The sequence below is a fragment of the Drosophila subpulchrella genome, chromosome 3R, assembly GCF_014743375.2.
Source record: "Drosophila subpulchrella strain 33 F10 #4 breed RU33 chromosome 3R, RU_Dsub_v1.1 Primary Assembly, whole genome shotgun sequence".
In the NCBI taxonomy this organism is placed as follows: domain Eukaryota; kingdom Metazoa; phylum Arthropoda; class Insecta; order Diptera; family Drosophilidae; genus Drosophila; species Drosophila subpulchrella.
In genome coordinates, this window is record NC_050609.1 from 15,962,666 (window position 1) to 15,972,982 (window position 10,317).

The following is a 10,317-nucleotide window of genomic DNA, read 5'->3' on the forward strand; positions in this document are numbered from 1 at the left end:
ATATTAAGGTAGAGCGTAAAATTGTCGGCGGTGATGAAGTAATTTAACTGCATCAACGCCGATCAGCTAGAGGGGAACTTCGCAGCCAAACATCAGTTGACAGCCGTTCACGCAGTCGAACGGACGTGCAAAGCTCCCGATTTCTTGTCAAACAAAAATCTAGTTTCACCATGGGATCGCGCAGTTCTAAGTCGAAAAAAAGCTATGAAGTAGCTGCACCAGCCGCCGGCAGCATTCGGAAAAAGGCCTCTATAAAAAGTTCGCGAATCGAGGGGTCAGCCACTCAATCAGACCTTTCAAACGCCAGCCCACCGGCAGTTGAGGAGAAGAATATGTGGCCAGAATGGTTGCATGAAACGCAATTTAAGGAATTACTTGCCGCAAATGTCGTTCAGTTCTCAAAGATAGTGGGTTTTCGGGTGAAACCCGCCATGGCCCCCGGTGAAAACTATGCCACCCTGATGCTGAGGATCAGCATAGATGTGGAGCTCACTGGTGAGTCGTCTTTAACAAAGACATACTTTTGAAAACCTAATAAAATGCACAGTCTTGTCGCCCTAAAATGCGCCATGAATGAGCGCTTTTATTGGCATTGAAAAGTTTGATAAGTAGTATCTACAATTCATTTATAAGCATGCACAATAAATGCTTGTTGTTTGGGTCATTTTCCAATAATAGCAAGTGCATGTCTGACAGTAATTATCTTCTAATCAAAGGTGTTATTGTGAATATTTCATATAACGAGTTTTTAAAACCCGATATGTCTGCTAGATAAGAGCACCAAACTGGTCTCCTTCATGATGAAGGTTCCACACAAAACTCCCCAAATGGAACAGATGTTGGCCATGGTCAACTTCTTTGACAGCGAGAATGCAGTCTACACGGACATACTGCCGAAATTAGAGGAGCTTTATAAGGCTAAAGGATTGGACATACAATTTGCTCCCAAGGCATTCAAACTGGACTCCAACAAGGAACCCAATTTGGCCAACACAGTGCTAATGAATGACCTGGGTCAGGATGGTTACAAGAACTTAAATCGACTGGAGTGTCTTAATCTGGAGCAAACTAAGTTTGCACTGAAAAAACTAGCCCAATTCCATGCGGCATCTGCAATGAGTGTTCAGGTGAATGGACCCTTTGCGGATATATTCGTAAATGGTGTCTTAGGGGGGAACAAGGAGGTGCTAATGGCATTCTACGAAGGAATGATTGCCTCATTCCGCACTGCTTTTATGGCCAATTTGAAAAACTTTAAGGATGGAGAAAGCTTTCGTGAAATACTGGTAGGTGCTTACTTTACCTGTTCATAATTATATTACTTATTTATTTTCCGAATATTTCCAGGACACGGCATTCACTCAAATATTTCTGGACTTTGAACATCTGATGAAGAGCGATCCTGCTGAGTTCAATGTACTAAACCATGGTGATTGCTGGATGAATAACTTGTTGTTCAGGGTGAACTCCAAAGGGGAAGTGGAAGACATGTTGTTTGTTGATTTCCAGAACCCCAAATACGGCTCTCCCACTCAGGATTTGTTTTACCTAATCCTCACCTCGGTGCACATTGACTACAAGCTGGATTACTTTGACTTCTTCATCAGGCACTACCACGAACAGTTGACAAAACACCTGAATCTACTGGGCTTCACCGGCAAGCAACTTTCTCTCAGGGAACTTCACATGCTGATGTACAAGCACGGAAGTTGGGCTCTGTTTCCCTCGATCAGTGTGCTGCCAGTGGTGCTCCTGGATCCAAATGAATCTGCCACTTTTGACAATTTCCTGGGAGACACCGAAGACGGTGCCAAATTCAAGAATCTTCTGTTTGCCAACAAGCGCTACAAGGGATATATTGAAAGGATTCTGCCATGGCTGTATAACAAGGGATTCTTGGAAGCCTAGTAAGTTGAAAGCAGAGGGATAAGTTTTGCTTACGTATTAATTATTCTTACTTTTAGCAATCAGTTCATCCCACCCGAAACACCTTCATCGGAGAACTCTAAAAATCCCAACCAGATATTGGACTGGCTTAGTGTCAGCGACTTTGAAGAAGTACTATCCTCCTCCGATCCAGAGTTTAACAAGGTTCTTGGCGGATCTTGGACTTCGGCGACGAAGCCCGGAGACAACTTTGCGTCTAAGCTTTTGAAAGTTGATATACAGGCAGAAATGAAAGGTGGGTATCTAAACATTATATATGATCAACAAAAATGTGGCTATCAATGAAAATCTCAACAGATAACACTGCCAAGATGTTCTCCTTCATACTGAAAGTACAACAAAAGTCTACCAGTGATAATTTTACCGATGTAAACATGTTTCCCAAAGAAATGGAAATGTATCGCAAATATGTACCCGCCTTTGAAAAGCTCTATAAGGATGCAGGCTTAACCATCACATTTAGTGCAAAGTCTTTCGTCCTAAATAAAGATGTCAGTGAAGAATATCTGCTAATGGAAAATCTTCAAGCCAAGGGCTTCAAGATGGCCGATCGCAAGAAAGGATTGGACATGGAGCACACCAAGAGCGCGCTGAAGAAACTGGCCCAATGGCATGCGGCCTCCATAAAGTACAAAGAACTTAACGGACCCTACTCCACGTTGTATAACGATGGAATCTATATTGAACAGACGAGAGATATGTTCCATAATATGTTTGCCTTGGCCAAGGACTCGTTTATTCAAATACTGGGAAAGTTCGAGGGTGCTGAGGAATATCTGCCCAAACTGGTAAAGTATTATTACCTCCGGGATTCTTTGAATTTTGTTAACCGAAATTCATTTTATAAAGCCATGGATTTTGGACAACCACGTAGATCAGATTATTGAAGATGCCAAAATCAATGAGAAAGAGTTCAATGTGCTTAATCATGGCGATGCGTGGATAAACAACATCATGTTCCAATACGACTCAGAAGGTCGCCTCAAGGAAACCTTCTTGCTGGACCATCAGAATACTAAATACGGCAATCCAGCTCAGGATCTGTACTACTTTATTATGAGTTCTACAGAGCTGGACATCAAAGTTGATCAGTTCGATTATCTTATCAGGTGGTATCACGAAAATTTAGTGGAACATTCCAGTTTGTTAGAATACAACGGATATGTTCCCTCTCTTAATGAACTTCATACCATTTTGATAGACCATCCAGCTTTCGGTATGTGGAAAAGGGAAATTTTATAATAATTTAAATTTAACTACTATATTTTTGCAGCTGCTGGCACAGTAATCAGTACCTTAACCGTTTGCCTCACCGACGAGGGCTTCAACCCCGAGATATTTTTCATCGAAACACCGGAGTCCGAAAACTTTAGATTACAGCTTCTCGGCAACGAGCGTTATAGAGCCCATATTGAGCGGGTGATGCCTTGGCTTAATAGGAGGGGTCTACTTGACCCTTAAACGATCTATTCTATATGTGATATATACTGTTTAAACATTAATTTTTTTCTACAGGATTCCAGAGAAATTTATTCATTAGTTAAAATTACACTAAATGTTATGCCTATAATATATAAATATATAATATAATATGTCATACCTGATATTGTTAATAATAACTCAAAGAAAAAGATGTAACAAAAAATGATCGATTTCCTGTCCACGAGCCTACCCTAATTTTTAAACATCTCTGATTACTAGATTAAAAGAAAGAAAGATAGTAATAGTAAATAATGGAAATGGGCAAAGTATAAACTGATAAAGTTTACAATCTGATAGTTAAGGCTATCAGCCAAATCACTCTTATCAATAAGAAGTGTTTAAGTTCATTCTGATTAGCTATACAAAGAACTGATGAAATAACAAAAGATTTGTTAATGGCAAGTGCTATCAACGCTATCAAACAATATTTTGATTAGAAATACTTTACTAGGAAACCCAGTCGTGTGCCGAAAACCAGTTTACCGTCGATCGGCCAGTTGAGCGTACGCAAAATCGCCAGTTTGAACCCCTTATTATAAATATTAAAATCCCCAGTGCTTTACGATGGGTCTGCGAAATTCCAAGACAAAGCAAAGCTATGATGTCAAAACTTCGGAGCCAGCACCACAGGCTCAGCTGAACTCAGACCCCCCAGCTCCGGTTACCAACTCGGAACCAGAGATTGATCGTAGCAACTTGGTGCCCAAATGGCTGAATGAAACGCAATTTGAGGAACTTCTAACCACAAATGTAGCTGAGTTCTCCAAAATAGTGGGTTTCCGGGTGAAACCCGCCTTGTCCCCCGGCGAAAACTATGCCACTCTTATGCTCAGGATCAGCATAGATGTAGAGCTCACTGGTAAGTTAACTGCGCAGGAGGTATAGATTACTTCCTAACTATTTATAGCACTATTTTGGCACAATCTTGTCCAAAAAGAAATAACGTCACAGGTGGGTGGGGTTCCGTTTCTTCGTGTAGGTCTGCGATAAGTAATCACAAAGTACTTGTGTATAAGTACGATTCATTTATAGACAGTTATCAATAAATGTTCGATGATTGTTTTGCCTTTCATCATGACAAGGCTTATGTGACGCTTATTGACAACTACTGACCAAAGTGCAATGATGTTCACAATTATGAACTTATAAATAATATTCTTTCCAGACAAGAGCACCAAGCTGGTATCCTTCATGATGAAAGTTCCTCATGAAACTCCGCAAATGGAGCAAATGATGGCCCTAGCAAACTTTTTTAACAGCGAGAACACGGCCTATATTGACATTCTACCGAAACTGGAGGAGCTCTACAAGGCCAAGGGTCTGGATATCAATTTCGCTCCGCGAGCATTCCGGCTGGACTCCACCAAGGAGTCCAAGCTGGCCAACACGGTGCTGATGAACGATCTTGGCCAGAATGGGTATAAGAATTTAAATCGTCTGGAGTGCCTGAACTTGGAACAAACCAAGTTTGCCCTCACAAAATTGGCTCAGTTCCATGCAGCCGGTGCTATGATGGTCCAGGTTAATGGACCCTATCCTGATGTATTTATACACGGCATGATGGGAGACAACAAGGAGGCCATAATGGCTTTTGTGGAAGGAATGTTGGGATCTTTTCGAACGGCGTTTTTGGCCAATCTGAATAAGTTCAAAAATGGAGAAGCCCATCGCGAGAAGCTTGTAAGACTTGACTTTAAGAAACTTTATCAAATTTTTTGTAATATTTTAACCATTAACTTCAGGAAAAAGTACTTGCTGTCCTAACTACCGAGTTCATGAAAATCAATGTCATAGATAAAGATGAGTTCAATGTACTGAACCATGGCGATTGCTGGATGAATAATCTGCTGTTCAAGGTGGACTCCCAGGGAAAATTGGAGGACATGGTCTTTGTCGATTTCCAGAACCCCAAATACGGCACCAACACCATGGACTTACTCCACTTTATCATGACTTCGGTGCACATAGACTACAAGCTGGATTACTTTGACTTCCTAGTCAGGCATTATCACGAACAGCTGACCAAGCACTTGGATATTTTGGGATTTACTGGACACAAGCCATCCTTGAGAGAAATGCACATTAAGATGATCAAGTACGGAGGATTTGTTCTATTCTCAACTATAGCCGTATTGCCTTTGGTTCTTCTGGATCCTAGCGAGTCGGCCACACTTGATAATTTCTTGGGAGACTCCGAAGCTGGCGTTAATTTTAAGAGCTCTTTGTACGCCAACAAGCGGTATATTGGATACATTGAACGAATTCTGCCTTGGTTGGAAAATCGGGGTTTCCTGGAACCAAGGTAAGCACTTCTTATGGTTACTTAACCATCCAAATAAGTAATACCTCTTTCTTAGTACTGAACCAATTCCAACACTACCGCCCGCATCAGAGCCTCTACAGCAAGCGCAGCCTGAGAATCCTGACCAGATCCTGGACTGGCTTAATGTAAGCGATTTCAAGGAGATCATCTCATCAACCGAACCCAATTTTGAGAAGATTGTAAGCGGTTCGTGGAAGTCGGCCACGAAACCTGGTGACAACTTTGCTTCTAAGCTCCTGAGGGTTGATATAGAGGCACAGTTAAAAGGTCATATAACCACTATTTAAAAAATTAGAAAATCGGAAATATATCATGCATATCCTTACCCCTACAGATAATGCCGTCAGGACCTTCTCGTACATCCTAAAAGTGCAAGTAGCCAGTGGCATGATTAACTTCGCCGACCTTAACCTGTTTCCCAAGGAGATCGAGATGTACAGCACATATGTACCCGCTTTTGAGCAGCTCTATAAGGACGCTGGATTGCCTGTCACATTTAGTGCCAAGTCGTTCCGGCTCAGCAAGGATGTCAGCGAGGAATATCTGATTTTGGAGAACCTGCAGGCAGACGGTTTCAAAATGTGCGATCGCATGAAGGGAATGGACTTGGAGCACAGCAGGAGCACGTTGAAGAAATTGGCTCAATGGCATGCTGCCTCTCTCAAATACAAGGAACTCAATGGATCCTACCCGCCGAAATACAACAACGGCATTTTTACAGAACAAACTGCTGCTATGTTCAAGGGTATGTTTGCTCAAACGACAAAGACTTTCATGGAGGAAGTGGCCAAATTTAATGGCGTCGATGAGTATCTGCACAAATTGGTAAGCTTTCCAATCCGTTTTTTTTAAGGTTTAATTATAAAGAACTTATCTTTAGCCAGCGGTGTTGGAAACCCAAGTCGACAAAATTATAGAAGACGCCAAAATCAATGAGGAAGAGTTCAACGTACTCAATCATGGCGATGCGTGGATCAATAACATCATGTTCCAATATGACTCGGAGGGACATGTCAAGGAAACCTTCCTACTGGATCACCAAGTTACGAGATACGGAAATCCTGCCCAGGATCTGTACTACTTCATAATGAGCTCCACTCACCTGGATATTAAAGTCGATCAGTTTGACTCTCTCATCCGATGGTATCATCAAAACTTGGTGGAACATGCTAAATTGTTAAACTACAATGGATTTGTACCCTCTCTGAAGGAACTGCACATTATTTTGATAGAGCACCCAACTTATGGTAACTTGCAAAATAGTGCAGATCCCAAAATGAAAACTAACCGATTTTCTTTTAGCGGCGGTAACCATGATTACCACCTTGACGATGTGCCTAAACAAGGCCGATGAGAAATTCTCCACCGAAGGCTTTTTGGGAGAGAACAAGGAAGCGGAATCATTGAGATCGGCACTTTTCAGCAACGAACGCTACAGGGCCAACATAGAACGCGTTATACCATGGTTGAATAGACGGGGAGTGCTTGATGCTTTCGCCACTGATAAAGCCCAATAACTACTCTTAGACTTGACTGAAACAATAAAAAGCTTTTTATATCAGCTGTATATAGGAATATTTACTATTTTAACAAACGACTATATAAATGTGTGATCACAATTCTATCCTGCCCGAGGGAGCTAACATTTTTATTATATTTTTTGTCTTACTTAAGGGCAAACTTTACGGCCAGTACAATACTAGAAACGAAGATCACAGCGAGGGCTAGCTTCCTAAGATTGGCACGATTCACGCCCTTGATTGTCCGCACTACTTCTATATTTAAGCGGAATACGTTGCGACTCTCCTCGATGAAAGCAGCGCGCAGATCATCGTCAAAAGCTCCATAATGATTGTTGAAAACGCGCCTGAGCTTGGCCTTTAGAACAGAGATCTATAAGAAAGGTATTCGAAATTACTATCTATCAATATTCTTATCCATATGAAAAAGGTGTAACATCAGGAATATCATCGAGTGTTATGGATGCAATTTGCAGCTCCAATTTATGTATAACTTATGTAAAGAGAGTATTAAAGAGCGAGTGACTATTGTACATACCTTTTCGGGAAAATAGGTGGCCTCGCAGCCAGGGGGACAAATGGTAACCTGTGCGGGCATTGGTCTGGCCTGCAAGTCGTCTTCGTTCAAAGTGGCATCTGCAGCCCTGGCGGTGGCCACCTCGGCCTCCTTGTCGGCCTGCTTCTGCTGCTCCTCGTCGGCGCCCTTCGAGAAGATCCAAAGTTTACGGGCAATCATGCGCTTCTTCTGCAGCATCTGTCCGCCGGACATCAAGGCCATGTACATCTGATAGGAGTAGGCAAACAATAGCAGTTCGTTCTGGGCGGCAACCTTCTCCAGGTGCTCCAGATACTTCTTCACTGCGGGGCGGGGTTCGTAGGTCTCCCTCCAATCGGAACCGTAGAAGTAGTCGAAATCCCGCTCGAAAGCCGCTGTCCTGTAGAATTCCTTGGGCAGCAGGCGCTCCGGCAGATGAGTCTCGAAGAATTTGTACAGTTCGTAGAAGGCCAAAAGACCATCGTACCAGACCTCGTCATCGGAAAGGGCTGGGGAAAAGGGAGGAACATAGTATAATGCATATATAGTTAAGGAATGGTAGAGTAAACCCACCTAGTGCGAACTTTGCATTGACCAGCACATCGGTCAGGTTATGCACATCCTTTGTGGCTTTACGCAACTCCTTTGTGAAGGCCATGTCCACGAATTCCACATCCTCCACATTCTCTGGCGACTGACTGTCCGCTGTTGTTGCCTCGGGCGTTGACATGGTGCTTTTGCGTAGCTACTTTTCCAATAAATAAGTACGATTTATATTTTAACTGCGTGATATTCGGAAAATACGCCTTTGTTTTTGTTTTGTTTTGAACTCCAGGCCAGTGTGACCGCTCAACGGAAATATACTAAAATGAATAATAAAAAATGCCAAAGAGCAGTTTGTACAGTACAGCATTTCCATGTAATTCACAAATGGTCTTATTCTATATTTTTGCTGTAGCTTGATTATTTTTATTTTGTTTAGAAATTTAGGAAAAACATAAGTTTAAGAGAAAAGTGTTTAGACCGCAACAATTGTAAGTGTGGCCTCTGCTACGAGGACCTTAAATTTAAGTTGACACGAAAAACGAGCAATACTCAAGACCACACATGAAATTTACAACCTACTATTCTTTTTTCATTTCGCTTGCAATCAAACACACCCACACAACACACACCGACTGCAGTTGAGAAAGCAGGGCGACACACAACAAAAACAACAACAACAACAAGTACAATAACGCTTTTGGCTTTGGTTCTGCACTCTTACCCACCCACTCTTTCCGCCCCCTAAAACCACCCCCCTTTCCCTACCTTCCCACCGCCCCACTCCACCCACCTGTCTGCCCACCCACTTGATTTGACTCTGAAGAAACCCAAAAAGCAATGTCGGATCTCTTTACCACTTTCGATAGCAACGGCGACGCCGAGCACCACCTGCACCACAACTCCACATCGTCCGCCAGCGGGCACCACCACGACCCACCCATGGCCTCGCCCTCCCAGCACAGTCCGATGACCAACAACAGCAACTCATCCTCGCAGAACGGCGGTCCGGTTTCCGGTTTGGGCACGGGTACGGGTTCGGGCACCCCATCCGGTGGTAGCAAGTCATCCAATCACACAGCATCCGCCGGCGGCTCCGAGAACACCCCCGTAAGCTGCTGGAGTACACCCGTAGTGTTCCTAATCTTACCTAACCATTCGGCCACTTTTTCCAGATGCTCACCAAGCCGCGTCTCACTGAGCTGGTCCGGGAGGTGGACACCACCACGCAGCTGGACGAGGATGTCGAGGAGCTGCTGCTCCAGATTATCGACGACTTTGTCGAGGACACCGTGAAGTCAACTAGCGCCTTCGCCAAGCACCGCAAGTCCAACAAGATCGAGGTGCGCGACGTCCAGCTGCACTTCGAGCGCAAGTACAACATGTGGATACCCGGTTTCGGCACGGACGAACTGCGTCCCTACAAGCGGGCTGCCGTCACGGAGGCTCACAAACAGCGCCTGGCCCTCATCCGGAAGACGATCAAGAAGTACTAGAGCTAGAGGATCGAAAGAGGCAGGATCGGGTCGAGGCTTGGTGTCGGTTGGCCGGAATTCCGTATGCGTATGCCACCCGCGCACATGCCACAAACTATATTTTAAGCTCCAATGTAGACTAAAGAACAAATTTACCCCGTTCTATCGTAGTTGTAAAGGAATAAAAGTACACACATGATTTTACATTAAACAATTGGGCGCCGTCAAAAACCGTGATCTTTAATAAAACAATTAAATCAGTGGTATATGTAATGAAAACTTGAAGAAACAATACTAAATTAAATACAGAACAACTAAATAAGCTATCAAACAAATATCTCGATAGAATTTAATTCAGTAAATATATCTTTGTTTAAATAATAATGGTGTTTAAAAAATCACTGCTATTTATTCATAACCAATCATAAAACCGTGATATTTGCTGAACGCACCCAAGTTTCGGTATTTTCAGTAACTTGGTATTTTTCTCAA

At 43.0% G+C, this 10,317-nt stretch overlaps 3 protein-coding genes across 6 annotated transcripts; 2 read left to right on the plus strand and 1 right to left on the minus strand.

The window, feature by feature from the left end:
• The first annotated feature begins 87 nt into the window (after positions 1-87).
• Positions 88-7,321, plus strand: LOC119553797. Its single transcript, XM_037864413.1, has 14 exons — positions 88-495; positions 772-1,286; positions 1,348-1,907; positions 1,965-2,182; positions 2,245-2,735; positions 2,797-3,163; positions 3,221-3,405; positions 3,976-4,288; positions 4,595-5,109; positions 5,172-5,731; positions 5,787-6,019; positions 6,087-6,577; positions 6,633-6,999; positions 7,055-7,321. The coding sequence occupies exons 1-14, from the start codon at positions 171-173 to the stop codon at positions 7,267-7,269; spliced, it is 5,355 nt and encodes a 1,784-aa protein (XP_037720341.1). The 5' UTR covers positions 88-170; the 3' UTR covers positions 7,270-7,321.
• Positions 7,322-7,354: 33 nt separating this feature from the next.
• LOC119548493 (heme oxygenase) lies at positions 7,355-8,658 on the minus strand. The gene is made up of 3 exons (XM_037855772.1): positions 8,381-8,658; positions 7,811-8,316; positions 7,355-7,645 (listed from the first exon to the last, which is right to left on the minus strand). Exons 1-3 carry the CDS (start codon positions 8,535-8,537, stop codon positions 7,418-7,420), a joined length of 891 nt encoding a protein of 296 aa, XP_037711700.1. The 5' UTR covers positions 8,538-8,658; the 3' UTR covers positions 7,355-7,417.
• Positions 8,659-8,709: 51 nt separating this feature from the next.
• On the plus strand, positions 8,710-10,104 carry LOC119548501 (transcription initiation factor TFIID subunit 12). 4 transcript variants are annotated; one of them, XM_037855800.1, is made up of 4 exons: positions 8,771-8,841; positions 8,992-9,036; positions 9,220-9,460; positions 9,526-10,039. In XM_037855800.1, exons 3-4 carry the CDS (start codon positions 9,293-9,295, stop codon positions 9,844-9,846), a joined length of 489 nt encoding a protein of 162 aa, XP_037711728.1. In that variant the 5' UTR covers positions 8,771-8,841; positions 8,992-9,036; positions 9,220-9,292; the 3' UTR covers positions 9,847-10,039. The 4 variants fall into 4 exon arrangements, with proteins under 4 accessions (XP_037711720.1, XP_037711737.1, XP_037711728.1 ...); XM_037855792.1 differs by lacking the exon at positions 8,992-9,036 and having other exon boundaries at positions 8,710-8,841; XM_037855809.1 differs by lacking the exons at positions 8,992-9,036; positions 9,220-9,460 and having other exon boundaries at positions 8,741-8,841; positions 9,526-10,104.
• Positions 10,105-10,317: the final 213 nt, after the last annotated feature.

Bases quoted from the DNA above. Each gene is read 5' to 3' on its own strand.
- LOC119553797 (XM_037864413.1), top strand. From the start codon at position 171: ATGGGATCGCGCAGTTCTAAGTCGAAAAAAAGCTATGAAGTAGCTGCA. The intron at 4,289-4,594 runs GTAAGTTAACTG...TATTCTTTCCAG, and splicing joins CATAGATGTAGAGCTCACTG to ACAAGAGCACCAAGCTGGTA. The intron at 6,020-6,086 runs GTCATATAACCA...TTACCCCTACAG, and splicing joins TATAGAGGCACAGTTAAAAG to ATAATGCCGTCAGGACCTTC.
- LOC119548493 (XM_037855772.1), bottom strand. From the start codon at position 8,537: ATGTCAACGCCCGAGGCAACAACAGCGGACAGTCAGTCGCCAGAGAAT. The intron at 8,317-8,380 runs GTGGGTTTACTC...CCTTTTCCCCAG, and splicing joins CAATGCAAAGTTCGCACTAG to CCCTTTCCGATGACGAGGTC. The intron at 7,646-7,810 runs GTATGTACAATA...CCTTTCTTATAG, and splicing joins CCACCTATTTTCCCGAAAAG to ATCTCTGTTCTAAAGGCCAA.
- LOC119548501 (XM_037855784.1), top strand. From the start codon at position 9,191: ATGTCGGATCTCTTTACCACTTTCGATAGCAACGGCGACGCCGAGCAC. The intron at 9,461-9,525 runs GTAAGCTGCTGG...CACTTTTTCCAG, and splicing joins GCGGCTCCGAGAACACCCCC to ATGCTCACCAAGCCGCGTCT.